At 53.0% G+C, this 27701-nt stretch overlaps 1 protein-coding gene across 1 annotated transcript in view; it reads right to left on the bottom strand.

Moving 5' to 3' along the window:
* RYR1 (ryanodine receptor 1) overlaps positions 1–27701 on the bottom strand; it is a 116818-nt gene that overhangs the window by 79020 nt on the left and 10097 nt on the right. The window contains 24 exon segments of the mRNA XM_030297700.1: positions 1136–1362; positions 1523–1609; positions 3704–3869; positions 4298–4458; positions 5297–5429; positions 6387–6781; positions 9650–9858; positions 10023–10197; positions 11166–11368; positions 12250–12557; positions 13360–13443; positions 13835–13938; positions 14153–14257; positions 15835–16051; positions 17272–17464; positions 18022–18263; positions 18777–18910; positions 19812–19930; positions 20014–20109; positions 20192–20327; positions 24393–24588; positions 25084–25205; positions 27134–27298; positions 27425–27581. Of these exon segments, the coding sequence (XP_030153560.1) occupies positions 1136–1362; positions 1523–1609; positions 3704–3869; positions 4298–4458; positions 5297–5429; positions 6387–6781; positions 9650–9858; positions 10023–10197; positions 11166–11368; positions 12250–12557; positions 13360–13443; positions 13835–13938; positions 14153–14257; positions 15835–16051; positions 17272–17464; positions 18022–18263; positions 18777–18910; positions 19812–19930; positions 20014–20109; positions 20192–20327; positions 24393–24588; positions 25084–25205; positions 27134–27298; positions 27425–27581 (4134 nt within the window).

Raw genomic sequence — 27701 nt, 5'->3', positions numbered from 1 at the left:
CCCTAAGTGGTCTGGGGTGCTCCTTGGGATATATCTGGGATCCCTGGGATGGTCTGGTACTCAGTATCTGAGAATCTCCGGAGGAGATCTGGTGACCCTAAGATACGTCTGGGATTCCCAAATGGAAACTGAACCTCCCTCTGGCAGGGCTGAGTAACTTGGCGATGTTTGAGTGCAACGAGAATGTAAACCCCACCCGGGCAGGACCTGTCTGCCTTTTGGGGTTTTGTTTGTTTTTGTTTTTGTTTTCTGCTGCATTCCCAGAACCTAAACAGGACTTAGCACATAGTGAGTGTTCAATAAATGCTTGTTAGACAGATAGGTAGATAGATAGATGGGTGGATGATGGATAGATAGAGTGAGTGAGTGAGCGAGCGAGTGAGTGAATGAATCTGGGACTCCCGGAGGTGGGCCTGGGTCCCCTTGGGCAAGTCTGAGCCCCAGAGTTATACGTGAGCATTGCTGGAGTGTCTGTTCACAAGAGCTTGGTGTCTCCAGCCCAGAATGCTGCTGGCCACGTAGGAAAAGCTCAGAGCCGTTTGTTGAATGAATGAATAAAAGAAAGATAACACACGTTACAGCCTCCTGGAGTGAGTCTGGGGCTGGACTGTGTGTTCAGAGTAACTAAGAGCATTCCTGCCATACATGTGAATACATCTCTACCCCGGGTGTGTCTGGGTCCCCTGGACTGGGTTTGAGATCCCCACGGGACACATCCGAAGTCTCCATGGGCGTGTCTCCCAGGACAACCGGGGGCACATGCAGGCCCCTCTGAGTAACGTCCGTGACCCTCCGAGGTGCACTTGAGGCTCCTGGAGTGTTGTGTGGCTCCTCAGTGTGGATCTGGGCTCCCTGACATAGGCTTAGAGCCCTGTGGGGTAGGTCTGGGGTCCCTGGAGGTGAGTCGTTGGTCCACTAATATGGGCCTAAAGCCCTCTGAGGTGGGTCTGGAGTCCCCTGGAGTCTTATCTGGGGATGCCCGCGCTGAGTCAGGGTTCCCTGAGGTAGGTCTGGGGCCTCCTGGGGTGTTGTCTGGAGTCCTGGGGTACGGGTGGAGGGGTGCCCCGAGGGGGATCTGGACCCCAGAGGGCTTGCAACACCCGTCCCACCCCTGCGGGTCTGGGCCGGCCCTGACCGGTTCTCCTCAGGGATGTGCAACGCCATCATGGTCAGTGGCTCCTGGCACTGCACGGCCCAGCCCAGCCGCTCGCCGGCTCGCCGCGTCTCCACCTGCAGGAAGTGGTTGGGCATCCGACTCCACGAGACAGGCATCAGCATCTGCACCTCGAGCCGAGGCGGGCACTGCGGGGCCGGGTTCTTGCGCTCACTCAGAAACATGGCGGCTGACAGCGGCATGATGTTCTGGAGGCACGGAGGTGGGCACCGGTCACAATTCCCAGCCCTCTCTGTCCTGCCACTCTGCTTCCAGGGAGACCTCCCGGATTGCCCCACTTTTCAGCCACCCTGCCAGCCTGACCTCCCGCACCTACTGCCTCAGCCTGCCCCATCACCGCACCCTCACCTTCTGCTTCCCCAGCTCAAACTGGATGACATTCTGGTGGGTGGGCAGGACAAAGACGGCAGGGAACAGCTTCGTGTTGGGCTCCACCTGGCAAGACAGAAGAGGGCAGGATGAGGAAGCGGGTGACCTGGAGGTGATGTTCAGTGTGGATTCTGAACCCTGGGGTCGATTGCCCCAGCTTGATCCTGCTGGTGTCTACGGATCCAAACTCAGGCACTGAAAGTGCCCCAATGACCCCGAGGCTGCTCACGGGCTGTCCCCCCTCTGATCCGGCCAGGCCAACCTCCAGCTCCCCTGGGATCACTGTGCATATCATGCCCGCCACCATTCCCACTTCTCTCCCAAGACTCATTCTTCAAAACCCAGAAAGTTCTTCTGACTGCGCTTTCCCTCCAGCCCCTCTGATCTCCGCAGCGGAACCCCCCCCTCCCCGAGCCCTCATCACCACAAACACCATCGTCTGTGAAGCCGTCTTGCCCAACCTGAATCTAACCGCACCTCTGGACCCGTCTCCTAGTTCCCAGGAAATACAGGGCACAGAGGAAAATGTTAAAACAACGCCAGGGGGATGCGACAGCCAGATGCGGACTGAGAAGCTAGGCCGGCACTCCCGATGGCGGTAGACACACGAATCTCCCAGGATTAAGTTTGGCATTCTCATTGGGCAGGTCTGGGGGGAAGCCTGAGATTCTGCATTTTTAAAAAAAATTTTTAAGTTTTATTATTTATTTTGAGGGGGGAGGGGCAGAGAGAGAGAGAGAGAGAGAGAGAGAGAGAGAATCCCAAGCAGGCTCGCATCGCCAGTGCAGAGCCCAATGCGGGGCTTGAACTCACGAAACCGTGAGATCATGACCTGAGCTGAAACCAAGGGCCAGCCGCTTAACCGACTGAGCCACCCAAGGTGCCCTGAGAGTCTGCATCTCTAATGAGCCCCCAGGTGAGGCAGACCCTGCCGGTCCAGGGACCATACTTTGGGAAGCAAAGCTTTACAGGACAGACAGCCTGGTTTCTTCAGCAAACACATTTCGAAGAGAGAGAGAGCTGGAAGGGAAATCTACATAGGAGACTCGAAGGGTCTAGCAACCAATTAAAATAGAAGATCTTATTTGGATTCCAGTTCAAATGAACAAATGGGAAAAAGACAGTTTTGAGACAACCGGGGAAATGGGAACATGGACTGGATATTTGGTTAATTAATTAGGAATTATTGGATTTGTTCGTGTTTGTTTTTTAGATCCAAGTGGTATTGTGGTCATGCTTTTTAAAAGAATCCTTATTTTTTTAGAGATACATACTGAAAAGAGATGAAAAGATATCTGGGGACTCCTTCAAAACCATCCAGAGTGTATGGCAGTGAGGGGGGTGTGGAGGCTAAAGACGACACGAGATTGGCTGTGAGTGCGTACTCGTTGAAGCTGGCTAGTGGGGACATGGAGGTTCAGTACGCTATTCTATTTTTGCATGTTTTTGAAAATTCTCCGTTTGAAATAAAGTTTTAGGGGCGCCTGTGTGGCTCAGTCGGTTAAGCGTCCGATTCTTGATTTCGGCTGGGGTCATGATCTCACACGGTTTGTGAGATTGAACCCTGCATCGGGCTCTGGGCTGACATCATGGAACCTGCTTGGGATTCTCTCTCTGCCCCTCCCCTGCTTGCTCGATCTCTCAAAATAAGTAAAGTTTAAAGGATAAAAATAAAATAAAGTTTTACAGAATCCAAGTTAGATGGATTAATGGGTGGATAGGTGGATAAATATGTCATAAAGCCAGTGTAGGTGGTAGATTCTTGGTATGTGGGTGTTCAAAGTACGATTCCTTTAATTTTGTTGTAAGTTTGAGATCTTTCATCATAAAATGTTGAAAAGGAAAAGGCTACCTTAGGATTCATCCTAGGGTGTTCCTTGATTGGTGAAAGGTTGGCAATTGATGTCACCTGGCCTAAGAGGGACTATGGACCACTCTCCAGGGTCAAGGCTATCTCCTCCGTTCTGGGTGTCAGTTCAATGCAAGGTTAACTAGGTGGTCCCCCCGGAACTACCCAGGTCTGGCCTGTCCTGAGGGCAGACTAGGAGCTGTTTTTGTCCTGTCTCTCTGGGATCTGTCCTCAGAGGGGGTCTGGAAGGGCCATCCCAGTGTAGTGGGACATGAGAACACTGTTGCTAAGCTGCTGAGGGCCGGGCTCACCTGGAAAAAGGTGTTGCTTTCTTTGCCATTGGCAGTAAATGTCATCAGGCCAGTGGCCAAGTCCACGAGGCAGCCAATGACAAGGTCCGTGTGGCTGATCCGGCCCTGCTGCCCCGAGCTCACGAAGTCCCCGCCCCACACCATGTAGCAGTTGCTGCACTTGAGGCTGGAGGAAACAGGAGTGGTCAGTGCATGGACTCTGGACACTTCCTTCCCCAAACTCCCAGGACACCATGACCTCAGAGCTCCATACCTAAACCCCCACCACCTGCAGACCTGATGTCGAAACCCCGAGCCCCTCAGAATGAAGGTTCTTAGAAGTTGGCTGGGGGTTCTGGGAGGAAGAGAGGGAAGGAGAGCAGGAAGAGAGAACAGAGAAAGGAGGAAATGTAGAAAGGGGAGGGTGAGATGAAGAAGGAAGAGAAAATGGAAAAGAACAAATGGAAAAAGAAGAGGAGAAAAAACCAAGAGCAGGAGCCATTGTTGGAAAGTCAACAGGAAGAGAAGAGGAGAAGAAGAGGGGGAGGGAAGCTGCCGAGCCAGGTGCCCAGCACTGACCTCTCACTTCCCACTGTCCCCACCCCTCTTGGGCACCTGCTGTGGACGTTGCCTTGTTCGTCCCCCATGGTCACCGTCACTGCCCGGACCTTGCTGAGGTCGAAGTTCATGTCGTGTTGATGGTAGTCGGGGGTGACCCAGCCCACCCACACACAGCTGGGCTCCTGGCCAGCGAAGACCCTCACGGAGTAATAGTACTAGAGAGGCAAAGGGGGATCAATGGTCAGTCTGGAAGGCGGGTGACACAGGGCTTCCCTGGGACTCTAAGTTGGCCTCTCTGGATTTGCAGTGTCCTCTGGGAGTTCAACAATAAATTACTGGATTTGAGACCCCCCTGTTTCTGTGTCTACTGATATATTTTTAGACTCGGGAATCCTCTGGGACTATTTGTGATACCCCAAATTTGGGTCCCTCTCCAAATTGCAAAGTTACTGATAAATAATAGTTAACAAACAGTTCACAAGTTAATTTACTTAACTTTTATAATCACCATCAAGTGGGTACAACTTTTACCCTCATTTTACTGATGGGAGAACCATAAAGCTTCCATAAAGGAGAAGGCATAGAGAGCAGTTGAGGTGACTTACCCACTTGGCACCCAGGTAGCCCATAATCCTAACCACGAAGCTACCTGTCTCAGAAAACATTCCAGATTTGGGAAATCCCTAAACTTTATTGAGATAATTGTCAATTTTGCTTCCCAGGAATAGACTAGAGTAGCTATTAAATTTGGGGGTATCGAGTTTATATGGGTGACCCCAAATATTGAGGTCCCAAGTCTACATTGCTATATACTCTGGATTCTGGGATCCCTGGGAGTTTTATCAGTGTGCCTTATAGCTTCATGGTGTTCCCTGCAATTTTTAGACCCCTAGCTATACGGATTCAGGGGTTCAAGGGATTAACTCAGTGTGTGCTCTATTTTGTGGACTTCAGTATATATCAGGGTGTCCCCAGGAAGGGAAATTACTAGAGATGGCAGCATGAAATTTGGAAATCTGAGGGGTCTCGGAGTTAAGGGCCCCAGGTTCACACCGTGGTGGTATTGAGGATGATCTCGGGGTCATCACGGTTGTCGGCAGGCACCACCTCTCGAGGGAGTCGAGGCAGAGTGGGAGTGGCTGGTGGTTGGGTCATCATGGCGGCCTTCTTGGCCTTGAATAAGAACCTGGTGATGAGGAAAGGCTACCGTGAGAGCCAGCTTTCAAGCCCAGTCCCCCCAGGCCTCTTCACCACAACATTCATGGCCCCCCCCGTCCATCCTAAATACATCCCATTTCTGATGCCCAAGACCTCGCCTCTTGAAGGATAAAACTCCCAACTGTGTCAGCATAATCCATTCTGGAGATGCTGTGCTCTGTGCTTGCTGATACCCAGTCACCCAAATTTAAAAGTGCCTCTGGGAACGTGGAGGTTCCCTGTGGGGCATACAGTGGTTCCCCAAGTCCGCATTTCTCATATGGGGGCTGAAGGCATTTGGGAAAGGACAATTCTTCATTGTGTGGTACTGTCTTATACACTGAAGGCATGTAGGATTCCTGGAGCAGTACCACCACCTCAACGAACCGTGATGACCAGCATCGTCCATCACGTCCAAACACCCGCCGAGAGACACAGAACTACATCCCATTGAAAACCACTGCCTAGTAGAGGAAAACACATTTGCTTCAAATCAGGCTTAACGCCTTTTGAGAGTCTCCTTTGAAGTTAGCTTTTTGGGGGCACATTTGAGACAGAGCAGTGACCCCAATCTAGAAGACCAGTGGTGTTCACTGGGATACCCTGGGGTACCATCAACTCTCCCATGATATTTTAGTGTCTGTCCACTATAGTGTCCACGGATAATGAAGTCCATTGGGTGAAATGCTTTGAGGCCCACTAGGTACCCCCAAGGATAGTGGAGTTCTCCATAGATATAGTGGGGTACTCTGATTTTACATTCTCAAGGAAATGAGGGCATCCCAGGAAAATAACGGGGTTCACTTGAGGCATGATAGTCTCCCTCAGTGTTCTGACTCCTCTTAACATATATGGGGCCACTCTGGGATACATTGGGGTTCCTCAAGTTATTGAGGTTACCTAATTGGGGGTCCCAAACCCCACCCTGGCCCCACCCTTGACTCACCCTCTCTTCTTGTTCTTCTCTGTGGTAGCATCCTTCTCGTTCTCCACCCTGGCGGGCGGGGCCTCTGCCCCAGCCTGGGCGTTGCCCCCGGGTGCCCCCTCCTTGGCAGTTCCTTCTTTGGCCCCCTCGGCCTCGCCCCAGCGCCCCGCTGAGCGGCGCAGGTTTTCATAGTCCGGGTCGGGTTCTGCCGCTCTGACCTCATCCTCGGCGGGGGGCTGCAGGCCTGGGGGCGCCAGGGGCGTGGCCCCAGCCGTGCAGCGGAAGTGCTGGTGGAACTGGACCGGAAGGCTGAGCCGGAGAAAGAGCATCTCCACGAGACTGTTCTGGGAGCCCCAGGTGCGGTGGCTCAGGCGCAGGCAGGGCGGTGTATCCACAGTGCCATCCACGCGGGCCACCTGAAGGGAAGCAGGAAGACTGAGCCAGGCAGGCAGGCTAGGCCATGGGTCCAAAACCTGGTACTCACAGAGCCACCGCTAGGCCTTAGAGCACCCGTGTGAGAATCAGCCAGACTCGCTCCTCTGGGTGGGTGCGCTCCCTGTGGGACACACAGCTTGGCTGCGGGGTGCGTTCAGCCCTCTGCCAACCTCTGTCTAGGCACCCGTACAGTGGCAGCCCTGGTCAGACACTGGAATCCACTGGAATCACTTGGGGAGTTTCCAGGACCTACCTGTGCGTCTCACTCCAGACTAAGTCATCCACCCATCCATCCATTCCACAAATACTTACTGAGAGCCTACTGTGTGCCAGGCACTGTTCCAAGTGCCAGGAACACATCAGTGAACAGGACAAAGGCCCTGCCCTCCTGGTCTCTTGGGGAGAGTCTCAGGGAGAGCAGGCCAGAAGGGGCAGAGTTTTGTAAAGGCTCCCCAGATGAACTTTTGCTAAACCTTCTGTATATGGAGACACAACATTAAGGAAAGGGGGCGTGTCATAATGCACAACATGACGAGGCTATAGAGTGGCCCCACCTGTGTGCCCAGCACCCAGATGGAGAAACAAAATTGACCAAGTCCCTCAGGAGCCCTCTTGGTGCCCACTTAGACACCGCTCTCTCAAAGGCAGTGAGGGATTCTGATGAGAGAAATGTACCAGCCTGGCTTAAACAAGAGGCAGGAGCTGACAGAGAGCAGGTGCCTGGCCTCTACGTTCCAAAGACAGGCTCTCCAAGGTTTTCTGGAGACTCCATAAACAACTGGAGTCGTTCCCACTCTTTGATGTCTCTCTTCAAAGACCAAATACCAAGACCTCTGTGCTCCCTTTCTGCCAGCCAACAAATCTTACCCAGAAACTGTGGCCAAGATTTGCTGTTCTCAGAATGTCTGCAGGGTCTTTTTCTCTACTCTCTCCCATCTCTTATAGACCCTGTTTTGCTCTTGAGCAAGAGTCTACTGACCATCTCCCTCCTGTGATTTGTGTGCAAACTAACTAAACTTTGGAGGTATTCTTTCACGGTAACATCCTCCTGATTTAGCACACCATAAATTAGCTCTGCCTGTTCTTGAACTTTCTACGAATGGGATCCCACAAGATGTGTTTTGTGTCTGGCTCCTTTCCTTTTTAAATTTTTAAAAATGTTTATTTATTTATTGCTGAGATGGGGGAGGGGGATGCAGGCAGAGAGAGAAGGAGAGAGAGAGAATCCCAAGCAGGCTCTGCCCTGTCAGCTCAGATGCAGGGCCCAGTCACTCGAACCATGAGATCATGACCTGAGCCTAAATCAAGTGTCCTGACGCTTAACTGACTGAGCCACCCAGGCACCCTGTGCCTGGCCTCTTTCTCTGGGGATTATGTCTGTGAGATTCACCCAGATGGTTGTGTGTAGGTTAGTCTATTCATTCTCATGGCTGTCTAGCATTCTGTTCTTTGGGTTGAGAACACATCTGGCAGTAGCAGGAATTAGGAGGTCCACATCTGTTCCACCAGCCTCTCCCTCCTCTGGCTCTGGTCTTTCTGCCTCTGCTATTGTCCCCTACAATCCATTCTCAATGGAGACCTTTCCAAAAGTCACATCCAAACTGGACATTCCCCTGCTTTAAACCCATCCATTCTCACCTAGTTGCAAAATGCCTCCCCACAAATTACTGATTAATTACAAAGAGAAAAAAAGTAATTTATGGTGGAGAAATCTGAGAGACTCCACCTAAATCAAACAGTCAAAATTAATGTAATGGGTAATAAGACATAATGACATTATGTGCCTCCTGATATTCTCCATCAGGCAGGACACGGTGTCTTGGTATTTCTGCCAAATAGGTGTAACTTGTACCTCATCATGTGGCGACATTCAGCAAACCAAAATGAGAGCTATTCTGCAAAATAACTGGTGTGTACTCTCCAAAAATGTTAATGTCATGAAAGACAAAGACAGACTCAGGAACGTTCTACATTGAAGAATAAAGAGGAGAGCGTGGGTAGCTCAGTTGGTTGAGCATCCAACTCTTGATTTTAGCTCAGGTCATGATCTCACAATTGGTCATGAAATCGGGTCCTGCATCTGGCTCCATGCCCAGCATGGAGCCTGCTTAAGATTCTCTCTCTCCCTCTCACTCTGCCCTTCCCCTGCTCATGTTCATGCTTTCTCTCTCCCCCCCTCAAAAAAATTTTAAAAAATAATTATTAAAAGAATAAAGAGACATAACAACTCAATGCAACATGTAATCCTGGATTTGATTCTGTACCAAAAAAAAATTTTTTTAATCACCACAATTACTAAAATTTGAATACAGATTATGAGTTAAGTAGTAGTACGTATTGGTGTTAAATTTTCTGATTTTCATGACCTGACTTCTGTAACTGTAGTTCTGTAAGAGCATAGCCTGTTCTGAAGAAATGCATATTGAAATGTTTAGGGACAAAGAACCATCATGGGGGCGACTGGCTGGCTCTGTTGGTAGAGTGGGCAACTCTTGAGCTTAGGGTCCTGAGTTCAAGCCCCACGCTGGGCATAGAGTTTACATTACAAAAAAAAAAAAAAAAAAAAAGAGGCATGATGTCTCCAATGTATTTAAATGATTCAGAAGGGGGGGGGGGGTTAATCCAGCTCTTCTTTTTTCCCTCCCCCTATTTTATAGGCAAGGTCCCTGGAGCTCAGACAGGTTGTAGTTTGCTGACAAGGTAGCCCTGGGAGCTCAACTGTCCCAACATGCCCTTCTACGTGGTTTGTGGGCTAACATGGAAGAAAAGGAGACACTTGGGGAAGAGAATTGTGGGAAGAATGAGGTTTGGAGGCAGATCAGAGGGTATTGAGTGGAGTCAGTCCTCACCTCATAGTGGGGGTGCTCAAGGGGTACAGCCTCAAATTGGGGAAGGCTTTTGCTGAACCAGGTGGTGACCGGGCGCTGCATGTTGATGGCGAATGGCTCAAAGCCTTCCTGGAGGCCACAGATGGCAAAGAACCGCAGGGAGCTCACATCCTGGCCCAGGTTCAGGTGACCCACCTGACCAGGTCCCAAGCTGCAGACAGGCAGGAAGCCTGGTGGGAGGGGATGGATGGGCAGGGGTGAGGATAGGTGGGCAGGGTGGGAGCAGGAGGGGAGGAGGTACTGTGGAAGGAAAGGATGGAAAGGGGGAGACTAGGGATGCAGTGTAGGGTCAGATGAAAGAAAACCAGAAAGGGGCCACGAGGCCAGCCCTTACCATCCCCAACCTCAATTTCCCGGAAGGCCGTTTCAGAGCCTGAATCGGACATGAGGACCTCGCCATTGAGGGTGAAGATAATGGTGTTCTCTGTGAGGTCGATCATGCAGCCCACGACATCGCCTGACTGCCAGGGACGCCCAAACGGTTCACTGCCCAAGTGCCAGCGCTGGCCCTGTGAGGAGGTGAGAGGAAGATGTGGGGTGAGAGAGACACCGAGAAATGGAGACATGCAGAAGCAAGGAGAGACATGTAAAGATACACATGCAAGGCACTGGGTTCAAGACATGTGGGACAGACAAGGGGTCACCCCCACAGGGTTCCCATCTTTTCCCATATTTGCATCCATGATCTTTGGAATGTAAAGGATAGGTTTTCATGCTTTCCCTTCCCACTGATCTCTGTATCCCATCCCTTCTGCCTGCGTTCTCTACTCTTTCCATGGCTGGTGCTAGGGTTATGCAGACCACCAAAGTGGTAGTCGGGGGTTCAGGGCCGTGGTAAGTTAGAGGGATGGAAGGGAAAAGTGAACCTACCAATGTCCCCTCTACAGACTCACATATACCTATATGCCCCCAGAATAGGTAAATGGATAACGAGATGGATGGATGGGAAGTAGGGTGCACGGCCAGATGGAAGAATGGAATGGAAGCTTACTCTACATTGGTTGATACAAGGAAGGAAGAAATTATAGACAGATAGATGGATGAGTGGGTGGGTAGATGGATGGATAGGTGGACAGGTGGATAAATGGATGAGTGGATGGATGCATGCATCAAATGATTTGATCGATAAGTGAAATCACAAATTGCTTAAATAAGTGAACGGCTAAACTAACAAAAAAAAATGAATAAATGGATGGAAGTGTGGATGGGTAAGTGATTATTTGGGCAGATGAGTAGATGGGTGGATAGTCGGATTTGTGGATAGGTGGATGGATGAATAGACGGATGGTTGGATGGAAAGATGGATGATGGATAGATATGTGCATGGACAGCGAGGGATGGATGAACAGATGGACGAGTGGTAAGGCAGATGCAGGGATGAGTGGACAGTGGGGCACAGACAGAGGCAGGGCTGGAGTGTATGAGCTGTGCGGAGGGACCACAGGGCCTGGCAGAAGGGAGCCCAGGGAGTACCCACGCGGTGCCCATTGAAGACATAGGCCAGCTCGTCAGCTCCCAGCTCCACGTCAGGCCGCAGCTCAGGCCTCGCCCAGCCCACTCGCATCTCACCGGTGGTGACCGCCTCGAACTCAAAGTACCAGCGGCCGCTCTGCACCGTGTAGGATTTCTCTGCCCGGAAGATGCGCACCCGGTCCCAACGAGACTGGCTCTCCACCTGACCTACAGAGTCAGGGGCCAAGCAGAGTCAGAGACTGGGTGGGGAGTGGATCCCAAGGCACTGAGAGGTTGGTGGGAGACACCAGAGAAGGTAAGGGCCTCGGGGGGCTGGGGGAAGAGGGACGATTTCTTGGCGTTATAGGAGAAGAACTGGTGAATCTCAGACTAGCCAGAGGTGGAAAGGACCTACTCAGTGAGACTCCTCCCCCACCCCCTCTCCTTAGCAGTCAGAGCCCTGAGAGAAGAGATGCTGACAGAGACAGGAAGTCGGGTCTGTCACTGTCATGGTCTGGGGTTAAGGGTCAAGATTAGGGTCGATGTTTAGATTTAGGCATCTAGAGCCAGATCAGGGAGAGAGTGTCAGAGTCAGGCTCTAGGAGGGGAGAGAAATTGGAGTTGGGGACCACAGCCAGGATGGGTGGTTGAGGTTGGGATTGGGATAGGTCAGGGGTCAGGGTAAGGGTAGGGGTTAGAAGCTCTCTGAGCTCTTGGCTGGGTCATGTTGAAGCTGGGTCATGTTGAAGCTGGGTCATGTTGAAGCTGGGTCATGTTGAAGCTATGGTCCACAGGTTAGAGGTTAGGAGTCAGTGCTGGGGGTCAGGAATTGGAGTCAGGGATTAGGGATAGTGCTCACTGGGCTCCTGACCTGGCAGCTCAGTGTTATAGCCATAGCCCAGGCAGGGCTTGTGTATGATGAAGGTCAGTGGTCAAGACTGGGTTCAGGGTCGGGGTCAGAGTAAGGGTCACGGTTATGGAGTGCAGAAAGGCTCAATGTGGTAGATGTAGCCCATTCAGGGGCGGAGTCAGGTCAGAAATCAAGGGTCAAGGGACGAGGTCCGCATCACGGTAGGAGTCAGGGTCAGGGACCTGAGGTCTGCACTCACTGGGCTCCTGGTCAGGCGGCTCAATGTTGTAGCCATAGCCCAGCAGGGTGCGCACGGCCTGGCAGAGGCTGTCCCGGTTGCTGCGCTTGGTGGCCTCGTCCAGCAGCCGATAGGGCACGAGGCGAGGGTTTCGGCGCGCTGGGATGTCCTGCACAGCGCTGTAGCTCCAGCCCTGGGCCACACGGTCTCGTGCCCACACGTTGTGCCCATTCTCTGCCAGCCGGTCCACCAGCGTCATCTGCGCCGGTGTCAGCCGCACGTGGCTCAGGTCTAGTGGCGCCGGCTTGTACCCATTGCTCATCATGTACCTGTGGGTGTGGCAGGGCTTGGTGAGACGAGACCCTCACCTCCACCCCTGGGCTCTGCTCAGTGGGATCTCTGACTTCTGACCCTTGCTCCAGGATTCCATGATCCCGAGCTCTGAGTTTTGGAACTGCTGACCTTTGATCTCTGACATCAGGTTTCTACGACTCTGTTGAATAAGCTTTGAGATACTTGGCTTCTTTACCCAGGATCCTGTGAGCCTAGCAAGGGCCTTCATGTCACTGACCTCTGGCCTCTCTGACCCCTGCATTGTGATTTTGGCAGCCTCCTCTTCAACCTGGAACTCTGACCTCTCACTTCTAACTTTGAGGTTTCTTACCGCTGACCTCAGAACTCTATCACTTCAAATTCCTGGCTTTGGAGTCCTTGACCTCTGAACGCTGACCTCTATCCCCAAGGACCTCTCACCTATAATTTTAGGGTCCCTCACTTATGACTCCAACAGCTTCTCACCTCTTTCTATTGACTCCTTGACTCTGACTTGGAGAAATTACCTCTGTTCTCTCATTTTCCCTGATTCCATGGCAGACCTTGACCTTGGGTCCTGACTCACACCCACTGTCCCTCTGGGACTCCTGCCTCCATAATCCTGACACCTCCTCAGGACACTCACCACTGACTCCAGGCCCTGACACCTTGTCCTATGACCTTCACCCTAGCCTGTGACGCTTCGTCTCTGACCTCAGCCTCATACAAGACCCCTCAACTGCCCAGCCCTTATCACGTCATCCCCAGCCCCCCCCCCAAGCTCTGTTCCCCAGAGGGACCCGGGCCACCGGCACTCACGTCTTGGGGAGTTTGGTCTTCTTGAGGTTGTCCTCCGCCTTCTCATCTGCCATGCCCACATGGCAGCCCAGTGCCAGCAGAGTCCTGGGGCGGGGTGGGAGGGCAGGGTCACCTCACACAGCCTTCCTGCCCCTGGCCTCCCCTCCCCCAGCCCGGCTTCGTCCTCCCCCGCCCTTGTCGGTTTCTCACATCTCTTGCTCTGACTTTCTGGGTGTCTGTCCCCATCCCTCTGTCTCAGTCTCTGTCTCTCTGACTCCTGTCTGGCGTTGCTTCTTTGTCTCTGTGTCTCTTTGACGGTGCCCATCTTTTCCTGTCCACTTACTTCTTTCCCTGATTCCACGTCTCTCTCTCTCTCTTACTGACTAGCTCTCTAGTCTCTCTAGCTGTCTGTCTCTGCTTCACAATCCCTGTCTCTCCTTGCCCTCCTCCTCACCAGCAGTCGGTCCCAGGCCCCTGCTCCCTGCCCCCCACTCACTTGAGCGTCTCCCCCGACATCTGCAGGTTGTAATTCCTCTCGGGCTCTGGTAGGCTGTGGAAATCCACAAGACACGGGTGCAGCCTCTTATTGTCATCCCGAACCTGGAGAAACGTCAGTGTCAACTTTCAGGGACCCTTCCCTCCCCCCAACACTCCCAGACTGTGGCCCCTGACCTCCTGCCCTTAGTTCTGCCACAAGAACCCCAAGGACGCCCTGGTGCCCTAAAGTCCCTTCCCCCAACCACCGGCCCCTCCCTGCTCACTCCCCCAACGGCAAGTCTAGCCTGAGTCCCTCAGGCTGCAGGCGGCCCCTCACCGGGCCATAGGTCCAGCCCTGCTCGATGCGAGTCAGCGCCCAGAGTTCATGGATGTTCTCTGCCAGCTTCTCCCGAATGCGTTCCAGATGGGGAGGCAGGACAATCTGGGGGTAGGGAACGTTCATGAGATCCCTGTGTTCCTTCCAGGCTGCACCATGACCCCTCTCCCCAAGGACACGTATGAGCCCTGGACGGTTCCCCCAGATTTTCCCTGCTATTCTGAGCCCTGCTCCTCATCACCATCACCGGACTCCAGGGTTGACACCCAGCTGAGTAAGGACTTCGAATCATGGAATTAAGGAATTATCTAGGAATTGGGACTCTCTCCCCCTTTGGACTGGTTGTTCCATGAGGACAGGGCCTGGGGCTGCCTCAGTTTCCACCATTTCCCCAGCCCATCCCACAGCCAGGCTCAGAGGAGATGCTTGGAAAGTGGTTGCTGAATGAACGGGCGAGTCTCTTTCTTTCTTTGTACGATGAGGATCAGAACAATACTTACCTCATAAGGATTCAGTGATATAATCCAGATAACTACTCAATCTTACGTAGTTTATGTAAGTGCCTGGCACACAGTGGGTGCATAATAAATATTTATGTTGTTAGTGTTCTACAGACAAGAGATAATGATGGTTCGGACCAGGGCAGACCATGGGGGGAAGCAGAGGGGGTGGGAGGGATGTCCAGGAGGCCAAGTGGACAGCCCATGAGGCTGAGAAGCTGGGGGAGCAGGAGGGGGACATCCAGAAGGGGGCCCAGGCTCTGTCCTGGCTACAGGGGATGGCTAGTTCACCATGAAATGATATCGCTATTGCTACTGATAACACTAACTGTATTGAGTCCTTCCTATTTACTCAGGACCGTGCTGAGCACTTCACAGATATTAATTCATCTGACCTCCACAACTGTGAGACAAGGTAGGTTCTGTTGTTATCCCCCTTTCCTCACAGATGAGGAAACTGAGGCACAGAGAAGTAAAGCCACATACGTACGGTAACACACAGAAAATCAGACCCTCGTGGTCAGGCTCTTGAACACAACTTATGTGGCTTCTGATAGGGACATGTTTGGGGGGGTGGGGAGTTCAAGTTGGGACAGGAGGAGTGGGAAGGCCCAGATGGAAGGGATGCCAACAGACTAGTGGAAAAGATCTCAAACTTTGGAATCCGCACATGGGTTCAAATCAGCTGTGTGGCTTATATAGGTTGCTTAACTCCTCTGGGTCTCACTTTCCTCATCTATAAATCAGGGGCAATAATAGTCTTTTCTTGGGGCGTCTGGTTGGCTCAGGCAGGTGAGCATCCAACTCTTGATTTCAGCTCAGGTCATGGTTCTCACGGTTTGTGAGATCGAACCCCACATGGGGCTCTGTGCTGTGGGCACAGAGCCTGCTCAGGACTCTCTCTGACCCTCCCTGGTGTGTGTGCACATGCTCTCATGCTCTCTCTCAAAAAAAAAAAAAAAAACCCCAAAAACTTTAATAATTGTCCTTTCTTTAGGGGGCTGTAGTGAGGACCCCCAGAAAGTGGGATTCTGTCTTCCGAGAGTTCTTTTCCTCCACTCTGCCTCAGCTTCCCAATCTGTTGTTAAACAACAAGATTCCCAGCTTCCAAATCAGCTCCCCACCTCCCTGACTCCTAAGGGAGTTTGTCTCACCAGGAAATCCTTGCAGGGCAGGCAGTACCTGGACAGTGTCCACAGGGCAGGGCACAAAGTCAGTGTGTGAGAGGCAGCGGCTGGGTCCCACCAGGTGGGGCCCTCGAGGCCCCTCCCGCCGATACTCCTTGATGGGCTCCAGATGAAGTCGCTCTCGAGGGAGCACAGCTTCATGGCATGGGGCATAGCCAGGTGGAGGGAGGAACTTGAATTCGCCATGGCGGCCACCAAGAAGGAACCGTACCCTGAGTGGGAGAGTGGGGTCACTGGTGAGGCAGATTACAAGGAGAATCTGTGCTCAGTGGGGGTAAGGGAGCAATCCTGGGATCTGTGGAAAGTTCTGGGAAAGATCACTGGGCAGCCATGGAGTCATGGAGGTCATTTAAGGTCAAAGAGAATGTCTGAGGTCAACGAGAATCAGTGGAAAATCAAAAAAGGAGGGGGCACCTGGGTGGCTCAGTCGGTTGAACATCCAACTTCAGCTTGGGTCATGATCTCACGGCTTGTGAGTTCGAGCCCTGCGTCAGGCTCTGTGCTGACAGCTCAGAGCCTGGAGCCTGCTTTGGACTCTGTCTCCCTCTCTCTCTCTCTCTCTCTCTCTCTCTGCCCCTCCCCACTTGTGCTCTCTCTCTCTCTCAAAAATAAATAAACATTAAAAAAAAAAAAGGAAAGTGTGGGTTCATTGAGAGTTAATGCAAGGTCATAGAAAGATCCACTGGAAGAGACCTTGGCTCAATAGAATGTTTGGGGATACTGGAAGGTTTCTGGGAGACCAAGAAGGTCATCCGGAAATCACGGAAAATCTGGTGTAACTATGAGATAACCCTAATCACCACTGAATGGACACTGGGAAGCTCTTTACAGAGCTTGGGATCATTGGGAAAAGACTGAGTTACTGAGAGACCTTTGAAATAACTGGGGATATTGAGGAATTATGGTCACTGGGGGATCATGGAGTAATTAGAAGATCACTGGGAGATGCTGGGATCACTGAAAAGGGGTTAAAAGCATGGAATCATTGGGAGAATCCAAGATAATTTGGGGGGTCATTGGGAGGGTCTGGGTCATTGGAAGAGAGCTGTCAGATTCTGGAGTCATTTGGATGTCACTGGAACGACATAGAGTCATTGGGAGAGTCTAACATCATTTGGGAATTAACTGGAAGAGTTATTAGAAGGTCATTGTGCAATTTGGAGGACACGTGAAAGTCGCTGGAAGGATATGGGGTTGGGAAGAAGCTGAGGTCTTTGGGAGGGTCTGGATCAATGGGAGGACACTAAAGTGTTTGGGACCATGTAGAGATCACTGGGACCTTCTTGTAGGGATCTGACCAGTCAGTCCTGAGGGTAGGCTGCCCAGTGAGGGTAGGCTCCTGGCCTTATGGTAGGCCATGTTGTAACTAGGGAAGGTGTCTTGGGACAGTCCCAGGTCTGGGGCCTGGCAAGGGGCAAAGGCAAGTCCTCACTTGACACCAGCCGAGAAACTGACAACAGGGAAGAAGAGTCCATCCAGGTTGAAGGCCTCAAAGACGCCCTGCACAGGACAGCCATTGATTCGGAAGGAGATGGATGGCACGCTGAGGTCCAGGCAGCAGCTGACAACATCCTCAGGGGCCAGGAGGTGCTGCCCTGGGGAAGTCACTGGGCGTGCCACGTGTCCTGCACCAGGGTCACAGGGAAGAGTCAAAAGTCAGGGGTCTCAAGACCTCACTGGTCAGAGTCTAATGGTCTCAAGAGGCAAGAGGCAGATATTAGAGAATCTCATGGGATCTGGATCCTGGAAACCCTAAGGTCAAGTGTTCCCATGGAGGGTCCTGGATCTCTGAGATAAGGGAGAAGGTCAAGGTTCCCCTGAGGTTAGGGTCTTGAGAGCTGTGGAGTCAGCGATTACAGTCACCCTGGAGTTAGAATTCTGGAGCCCTTGGGGGCTGGAAGTCAAAGGTCAGAAGTCATAATGATCTGGGCAGTTTTCAAGGATCTCTTGGGTCAGAGATCGTACATCTCCTGGGGCCAGAGTTCTGGAGACTATGAGGAAGCAGGTTAGGGGCAAGATTCTGGAAGCGTTAGGGTTGGGGTCTTGGAAAATTAGGAATCAGAGGTCAAAATTTGGCCTCTTGTGGGGATCAAGATCCCAAGAAGCCTAAGGTGTATGGTGAGAGTCTGAGAGGCTCTGGGGCCAATGATCGGGGATGAGGGCCCCCGGAAGGGTCAGGTACCTGTCCAGAGGTGCAGCCCATCAAATCCGTAGGAATAGAGGTCATCACCGACCCCGTTGCCGCCCCAGCCCTCGCCGCCACCGGGGTAAGGGCTGTAGCCCTCAGTGAGGGCCCAGCCCACCCGCAGGTGGGTGGCCTGAGCTGTCAGGAACGGAGCCACCTCGTCCACCATCACCTCAAAGTACCATTTGCCGTACTGTGTGGAGCCCTCTGCTCGGCCCACGAAGATGTTGGGGCGGATGCTGCAGGGAAGATGGGACAGGAGAGGGGGTGAGGGAGAGGTGGGGAGCAAAGCCAGGTTGTTGCAGGGGTGGGGGGGGGGAGGGAGAAGAGAAGGAGAGATACACACAGGGAAAACAGAAGGCAGAGACATGGAGACAGAGAGAGAGAAAGCAGAGACAGAGACCTCAAAAAACAGAGAGAGATGGGTGAGAGACAGAGAAAACGAAATGGAGGAGAAATAGAGACAGATACAGAGGGAGACAGATAGCAAAAAGAGCAAATGCAGAAAAAAACAGACAAAGAGAGAGGAACGGACAGAGGCAGAAATGGAAGAGGGAGAGAGGACAAGAGGAGGGGGGGCCGGGGGTGAGCTGGGGCAAGAGAGGACATCTGTGAGGACCAGGTGTTAAGTCTTGGGGTGGGAGACGGAGAAAGGGACATCCACCTGAGTGTGGAGTCTCTGATCTGGGAAAGGGTTAAGAGGTCTGGGGTCAGGGTGAGGTCAGGCTGGGGTCAGGGGTTACGGGCCAGACCTGGTGACATAGTTGATGAGGCTTGTCTGCAGCAGAAGCTCACGGCCAGGGAGCAAGTTCTCGGTAATGAGATCTTGGTTGGAGCGCACGGCCACGCCATTGCACACACAGAGGGAACACAGCACATCGAGCACCTGGAGGTCAAGGTCAGAGGTCAGGTTGTGAGAGCACCGGGGGGGGGGGGGAATCCGGGGTGGAAAGTCAGAAGTTAAGGATAATGTGCCAGGACAAGAGGTGGAGATTTTGATGGGCAAGGAGGTGGTGGAAGTGTGAGGTCAGGGCTCACAGAGGAAGGTCAAAGAGAAAGGTCAGGCCGGGGGCCGCAGGATCTGGGGTAAGACGTCAGCAGTGTTAAGGAAGGCGGGACTGGAGTAGGAGGTGAGGAGTCAGAGGGAGGAGGGAAAAGGTTGGTTAGTGAGAGCAGGGGGGTCAGGAGGAGATTTTAGATCAGCAGGGGCTGCACACATGTGTCTTCGGGTGCCAGGTGGATAATGTACATATGTGAGGTGGTTAGAAATTGTTCAGTGGGGCGGGGTGCCTGGGTGGCTCAGTCGGTTGAGCGTCCGACTTCGGCTCAAGTCATGATCTCGCAGTCTGTGAGTTCGAGCCCCGCGTCGGGCTCTGGGTTGACAGCTCGGAGCCTGGAGCCTGCTTCGATCCTGTGTCTGCGTCTCCCTCTCTCTCTCTGCCCCGCCCGCACTCACACTCTGTCTCTCTGTCTCTCTCAGAAACAGGTAGGACCTGTGGCGAGCTGGAGGGCGTATATGCAGCCCACCTGAAGACTACAAAATCAGAAATTAAAAAATAAAAATGTTGCAGAGATCTAATGAAGCACATCTGTGGCCCAGAATCCATTTAAGAACTGTAAGCTTAAGACCCTTCCTTGTGTTGAGATGGAAGCATGTGGGAGTGGAGTCCAGGTAAGAGACAAGATGGGGAGGAGAAAGGGAGTGAGGGAGGTGGGGAATTCCGGGGCCCTGGGAAAAGGTCAGGGTTCAGAGTTCAGGGGATGAGAGGTCAGGGCGAGGGGCCAACCTTGTGGTTCCTCCCGTGCTTGTCCAGGAGGGAGATGATGGACTTGATGTGGTTCTCCTGGATGATATTCAGGACCTCAGGACTCTCGATCAGGACACAGTACAGCACCTCCAGGATCCCTGTGCAGGTGGCAGAATGGTAGGCGAGTGGCTGCGGCCCTCCCCTGTGCCAGCCCTTGTCCCCTCCCCCTGGGTTCTCCTACCAGAGGAGGCCTCCAGCCGATCGAGCTTGCTGACCAGCCAGTCCAGGTTGGTGGAGAAGAGGGCACAGTTGGTACGATTGCCACGGATCAGAGAGGCTGAGGGTGGAAAAGAGGCGTCAGACCCCATGGCACTGAGGAGCTGGGGTGCTCTAGGGGAAGCCAGAACCGGGCCCCTTACCCAGGAGTTCATAGAGCAGGTTCACAATCTCTTTCCAGGACTCGGCTGCCTCCTCCCCTGCAAATTCGGCAAAGTGGGCAGCCGTGGTGTAGACATTTAGGCGGTCAATGCAGTTCAGGACCAGGGAGAGCATCCCCTAGGGTGGGGAAAACTGGCGGGTCACCATGGGAGGGAGTCTCAGGCCCTCTCTTCCTTGCCCTTCTTGGATTTGCTAATTCATTTAACTTCAACAACCAGCAACTATGTTCCCAGATCCAACAACATTAGCTCCACGTTCCCGTTCACTCCCATCACCCTCCTCTCCTCCTCAGCTCCCCACATCCGTCTTTGTCCTCTCTGCTTCAGTTCCCAACATAATACGTCCTTATTAGCATCAGGACTGCGGCCCCTGGGTGGCTCAGTCAATTAGGCGTCCAACTTTGGTTCAGGTCATGATCCCATGGTTCGTGGGTTCAAGCCCCGCGTCTGACTCTGTGCTGACAGCTCAGAGCCTGGAGCCTACTTCGGACTCTGTGTCTCCCTCTCTCTCTGCCCCTCCCTTGCTTGTGCTCTCTCTCTCAAAATTAAAATAAACATTAAAAAAAAAAAACCATCAGGACTGATTGTGCTTTTCCTTCCCGAAGTTTTCTTTCCATCCTATCCACTTCCAAGCATCCCACTCTGTGTCCTAACTGGCTCAGTTTACTCTCCGCACCAACCACCCGAGAGATTTTTTTTTTTTTTTGCATTTTACATTTTAAACTTTGTCTTCTCTTATTGTGAATTATAACAGGCATACAGAAAAGCGCATACAATAATACATACAGTCAGTTCTTGTTATTCGCAGTAGTTAGGTTCTATAAAGTCACCATGAACACGGAGTTAGCAAATCCTGAACCACTCACCTCTCCCGGGGAAAACACAGGGAGTTGCTCTGAGTCACGTTTTCGTCAATCAATACATAATCTTGGCACATATGTGTGTCCGTTTAAAGACACTGATTTAATATATATTGTTGATGCATTAACATTAAATTCACGGCCAACAGCACTCTAACTCCTCCTAAATGAAGCATACCCCCCCCCCTTATTTTCTCCATAAGGCCCACCACAGCCTCTTGCCCTCGAGAGCACTAGACAGCACGTTAGCGCTACACTCGGGGGCCACTTTAAACAGCGAACTCAACAAAAAAAACACCAGCGTGTGGAAAATGTGGCACTAAATATACCATGAAAAGGACACCTGTTTACAGGCCGAGTGCTGAAACAAGAAGGCGCAGCATCACCCTGTTCAGCCTCAGCCGGGAACATGAGGGCCACCGACACAAATTTTTTGCCACTCCGCACATGTTCACGAATGACCACGAAGATGGTGCAGGTATTGATGTGAGGGTCACAAATAGATTTTAGCAAGCAGGCAAATTTGCAAAGGCAGATCTGTGCACACCAAAGATCAAACGTGTATGGCTCAACAGATACAAAGAACACCTGTGTAACCGTGACCCAAGCCCGGAAAGAGAACACCGCCAGCCACGCAGAAGTCGCCTGGATGCCCCTCCTGACCACACAAACCTCTCTGCTAGGAATAACCGCTGTCCTGGCTTTTGTAGAAATCCTCTCCTTGCTTTTCTATTTTTACCGCCTATGTATGCATCAGTAAACAGTCTAATTGAGTTTTGCCTGTTTTTGAACTTGGCATACACAATAAGTATTCTTCTGGACATGGAGTTTCTTGCTGGGTGTTATGTTTTAAGTTCAAGAACACCGTTTCACGTGGCTGTAGTCCCTTCATTTTCGTTGTGAGTAGTACCCATATCCGCTGTGTGTGTGAACACGCGACATTTGCGGATCCAGGCTGGTGGTGGACATGTGGGCTGTTTCTAGCTTTTGGCCATTACGTATAGCGCTACTGTGACAATCACTGTGTCTCTATGCTGGGGGCCCCTATCACTAGTAACAGAGGCAGCACACGGGGGTAGAGGGCGGTTGGAGTCACACAGAGTGGCTGCGTCACTAACTAGCCGTGATTTTAGGGAACCTATCCCTCTTGTGGCTCCCAGAGTGAAAGTCCTCACCCAGAGCCTGGCCTTCGTCACCTCTCTGCCCTCATCTCCTCCCACTCTGCCCCTAGCTCACCCTGTCCCAGTCGCCCTGGCCTCCTCGTGGTTCTAGAACCTGCCAAGCACACTCCCTGTGCACTTGCTCTCCCCTTTGTCTCCTCTCTGTCCCTCCCCCAGGTGTACATGTGGCTGCCTCTCTTCACTCAGGTCCCCTCCCTGACCAGTCTATTTTATTTATTTTTTATTTTTTTTAAAGTTTATTTATTCTGAGAGAGACAGTGACAGCGCAAGTGGGGGAGAGACAGAGAGAAAGAGACAGAGAATCCCAAGCAGGCTCTGCCCTGGCAGTGAAGAGCTGGACGCAGGACTCAAACCCACGAAATCGTGAGATCGTGACCTGAACTGACACCAAGAGTCAGGCGCTCAACCCACTGAGCCATCCAGGTGCCCCGGTTTTATTTTTCTTTTAAGTTTATTTATTTATTTTGAGAGAGCTCGCGTGAGCAGGGGAGGGGCAGAGAAAGAAGGAGAGCGAGAATCCCAAGCGGACTCCACGCTTGGTGCTCAGTGCTAGGCTCAATCCCATGATCCTGAGATCGTGACCTGAGCGGAAATCAAGAGTTTGGACGCTCAACTGACTGAGCCACCCAGGCGCCCACTGATCACTCTGTTTTAAGGATTTAAAAAAATTTTTTAAGTTTATTTATTTTTGACAGCGGGACAGAGAGAGCGAGCAAGGGAGGGGCAGAGAGAGAAGGAGAGAGAGAATCTCAAGCAGGCTCTGCACTGTCAGCACGGAGTCTGAGGTGGGGCTCAAACCCACAAACTGTGAGATCATGACCTGAGCCGAGACGAATAGTTGGATGCTTAACCAACTGAGCCACCCAGGCGCCCCAAGACCACTCTATTTTAAATTGCAACAACCCCAGCACTCCCTGCTACTTCCCTCCTTTATTTTTTTCTCAGTACTTATCATCTTATATACCATGTAATTTTCTTATTTTATTGATCATCATCTATCCTCCCCACACGTCAGTTCCAGAAAGACAGAGATTTTTGTCTGTTTTGTTGACAGCTGTACCCCTTGGCATATTTGTTGGGGAGATAGATGGCTGTTATTTAATCTCTCTGAGCTTCTGTGATCCATCTGTAATATGGGAATTACAACCCTCAGGGGGTTATCAGGAGGATGTCATGTATATAGCACCCTTAGCACACAATAAAGGCCAAATTCAAAGTAATAATAACCACTAACACCTATATATCATCTGCTACGTGCTGGCACGGTTCTAAACGTTTGGCCTATACTAATTCCACTCCACAAATAAGTTTCGTTATTGTTACTATTATCACTTTTGGATCAGATTGGGGAGTCCCTGGAGAAGAGGAGGGTCAGTTGTTAGCCTTTAAACGAACATGCTCCCCTATCACCCGGTGGGGACATCAGACCTCCGGGCCTTTGTCCAGTCCCCTCCTCCCACCCCGTGCGGTCCCCCTCACTCTGACCCCCTGTTGGGCGGAGCCCGCTCCACATCTCTTCCCTTCTTGCTCTCAGAACACACGGACCCCCCAGCTCCTGACTCCAGCAGAGGACCCTCCCTGACGCCCCAAAACCCACCTCTGGCCCTGCCCCTCCTCCCATGCCCCACTCTGGTTCAGTCCTCCCAACTGCGGGCCGAGCCCCCACAGACACCATTCCCCCCCCCCCCCACTCCCGAGTCCCGCAGCCTCATCCTGAGACTTCTTCCCAGGCCTGGCCGCTTCTACAGGCTTCCCCTCGGCACAGACCTGCGCTTAGGCCCCGCCCCACTCCGGGGTAAGGGAACAGGCCTGTCCCACCCGCTTCGCTCCGGTCGCAACTCGCTCCCACCCGCACCGCCCCTGCTCTGACAAACGCCCTGCCTTTCCCTCAGGGCCCCGCCCACCACCCCAAATTCTCCTCAAGGCCCGCCCCCTCACTTGTTCCCCGAAGGCCTGCGGCCCCGCCCCGTTTATACAGGCCCCGCCGGCTCTGAAACCACTACAGACGCCTTCAGGTCCCTCAGGCTCCGCCCCGCCCCGCGCCGCGGCCCCGCCCCTCCCCAACCTCGCTGCGGCCCCACCCCTCCCTCAGGCTCCGCCCCCGCGTCCACAGGCCCCGCCCCGCCCTCGCCACGGCCCCACCTCCTCCTGGAAGAGGCTCTGGCGGTTGCGCAGGCTGCGCAGCTTGCTCTGCTTCTCCTCGTGCTGCAGCTCCTCGGAGGGCGGCTCGAAGTAGCCGATGAGGTCCTGCAGGCTCAGGATGACACCCTCGATGGGCAGCGCTGTGCCAGCTGGCGGCCCCGAGCCCCGCGGCTTCCCGCTGAAGCTGTCCAGGCCCCTGTGGGGACGGCGCACCTGTCAGCCAGGAGCCCCGAGCGCTGACTATCATTGAGGCGCTCGCGAGTCCTACCCCCTGCCCCCAAAGGACTCTTACAGACACACCTATTCTACAGAGGGGGAGACTGAGACTCGGAGACAGACATTGACCTGAGGCCACACAGTGGCCAGCGACAGAGCTAGGACTGGGACTCACTCCTGTATAAGCACAGGGGGGTGGGTGGAAGCAGGTGTCAGGGCTGGGGAGGTCCAGGATCAAGGATCTGGGTGTCAGGGGTGATCAGGGATGTGAAGTCAAAATCATGGTTGTCAAGGTCAGATTAGGGGTCAAGTGTACAGAAGTCAGAGGTTTAGAGGTTAGGGATCCTGTGTATGTTAGGGGTGTGGAAGTCAGAGGTGGGATTAGAGGGGTCAGGTGTATGACCACGGGGAGCCCGGGGGTCAAGGCGTGGCCCCGCAGGGGGCAGGGGGGGGGCAGAGTGGGCAGATGGCTCACTTGACGAACTGGTTGTACAGGCCAGCGGTGCTGTAAATCATGCGGGCAGCCTGGGACTCCTCCTGCTGGCAGCGAGTCAGTGACAAGGCGTCGTCCATATGGCCTTCCTGGTGCAGTATGGCCTGGCAGCGGGGGGGGGGGGGCAGAGAGGTCAGGAGTGGGCCCAGCACCAAGGACGGATCATCTGCCCCCAGATCTCCATCCAGATTCTAGCCCCAAAGCTGCCCCCATCCCCCACTGAATCTCTCTGCCAGAGGCCCCCTTCTATCCCTCTTCCTCTGACTCTTATTCTCTGTACCCCCGGCCCCGCCCCGCCCCCCCCCCCCGTCTCCCCTCTGCCTCTGGCTCCATCTCCCTGCCCCCCTTTGTTCCTGTCTTTGTCTCTCTCCCTACGTCTCACATCGCTACCCCATGCTTTGTCTCTTTCTCCCTGTCTTTCCCACTCTGTCTGTATCTCCATCTCTCTCTGCCTTCTGTCTCTATCCGCCTTTGATTCTGTGTTTGTGTCTCCCTCTCTGACTGTCCTGTCTATCTGTCTGTCTCCAGGCCAGACCCTTTCCACCTGTGTCTACTGCTGACTTAACACCCTCCCACCAGAAAGGTGTAATGACACCCTCACTTAACATGTCCCAGGCTGAATGCCTGAAAGCTTCTCTGTAAGATGAGACCATCTTCCAGCTTTCTCCTGAGCTGACCTCCCAGCGCCTCGTCCAGTCCTGTGGCTGTAAATACCACCCACTGCTGACGGCTCCCACTACCCCCCTCGGACCAGGCCCACTTCTATATCCTCTGCTCAGGTATCCAACTACAAGCTTCGTTTTTTTGAAACGAGCATCTCCCTAGTCTTCCCACTCATTCACTCTTTATCGAGGGGCTCTGTTCTACACACTGGATCCCTGTCATCCTGAGCTGCTGACACTTGGCTGTCCCCGACTCAGTTAATGGCATTTCCATCCTTCCAGTGGCTCAGGGCAAAAATCATGGCATCATCCTCGACCCCTGCCCCTCTCACCTCGAGATCCAGTCTGTCAGGAAGTCCTGTTGGCTCCGCCCTCAAGCTACAAACATAATCTGCCACCTTCCCCACCCTGGTCCTGTCCACTGTTTTCTCCCACCTGACCATGGCAGCAGTCGCCTCCCTGGGCTCCCTACTCCAACTCTGGGCCTCACCCCAAACTCATCTATTCCCACGAGCAGCTAAGGAACCTGAGTCAGGTCACCTCCCTGGCCTGCTCAAAACTCTACTGGGGTTCCATCTCACTAGGAGTAAAAGGTGGGACCCTCCCCATGGCCCACAAGGCCCACATGATCTGCTCCCATCTCCTCTCTGTCCTTATCTTCCAAGACTTGTCCCTCAATCACTGCGCTCCAGCCAAACTGGATCTTCTTTCTGTTATTGCAACAAATCAACCTCATTCCAACCTCAGGGCCTTTGCACATGCCATGCTCTCTGCCCAGAGTAGCTTTTCCACTCTTTAGCTGGAAAGCTATGTACTTCATTACAGGTGGTTTATTTACCATGTCTGAGTCTGGAAGGGCAGGAGACAGGTCTGTATATCTCATCTATTTTTCCACACACACATCTAGAACAACTGGGGCGCTCCATAATTTGCCGAATGCTATTCTTGGTCTGTTTGCCACTATCTTTGTCTCTTTTTGTCTTTTCCATCTCTGCTTCTCTGTCTCTATCTTTCTCTGTTTTTCCGTCTCCATGTCTTTTTGTCTCTGCTTTTCTCTGTCTCTATGTTTCTCTCTCCCTCTCTCTCTTTCCCTGTCTTTCTCCCTTTCTCCCTCTCCCTCTCTCTCCCTTCTCTCTCTCCTTCTCCCTCACTCTATTCATTCTTTCCACCCCATTTCTCCTCTCCCTCTCTCTCTCCCCCCTGTATATCTATCCCTCTTTCTTTTTCCTCTCTCAATCTCAGTTTCTCTTTGAGTCCCCATCTTTCTCTCAGTCCTACCCTCATACTCCTGAAGGCTCAAGCATGATCACCCCTCGGTCTCCTTCCTGCCCCTGCTGGCACCCCTGCCCTTCCCCTCGCCAGGCACCCACCTTCTTCTTGAGCACGCCAAGCCTCAGGGCCTTGGGGTCCGGGGCCGCATAGGTGAGCCACAGGCCTGAGGCCACGTGCTGCACGAAGCACAGTGACTCCCCATACTTGATCTCAGGGGGACCCATGCCATCCACATCCCGCTTGGGGGCCGTGTCCAGCTTCTCCTGCAGGGGCAGGGGACAGAGGTCAGCCTCCTCTGCCTGCGCATTTAATCGGGGAGAGACTGCAGAATGGAGGCTGGGGCCGGATTTGGGGCCCCAAGTGAGGGAGGGCACCCTGACCCCACCGACCTTGGAGATGCGGAAGCAGAAGGAGGTGGCCTTGGTGTGGGCCTTGCTGGCATCGACCACCATCAGGCCCTGGTCCTCGGTGAGCGCCAGGTACCGCCCAGTGGTGACATGCCGGATACGAAGAGGCTGGCCCCAGCGGAGGTGGCTCCCACTCCAGCTGCAAAGGGTGAGGGTGCCGGGGGGTCAGAGGATCCCCCAGTCCTCCCATGGACACCACAGTCTTGGTCCAAACCTCATCAAGCCTCCAGCCTTCTTCCAGGGGGACCCAAACCTTCCT

Source organism: Lynx canadensis, chromosome E2, assembly GCF_007474595.2.
Source record: "Lynx canadensis isolate LIC74 chromosome E2, mLynCan4.pri.v2, whole genome shotgun sequence".
NCBI lineage: Eukaryota > Metazoa > Chordata > Mammalia > Carnivora > Felidae > Lynx > Lynx canadensis.
This window is presented reverse-complemented; position numbering and strand designations above follow the sequence as displayed.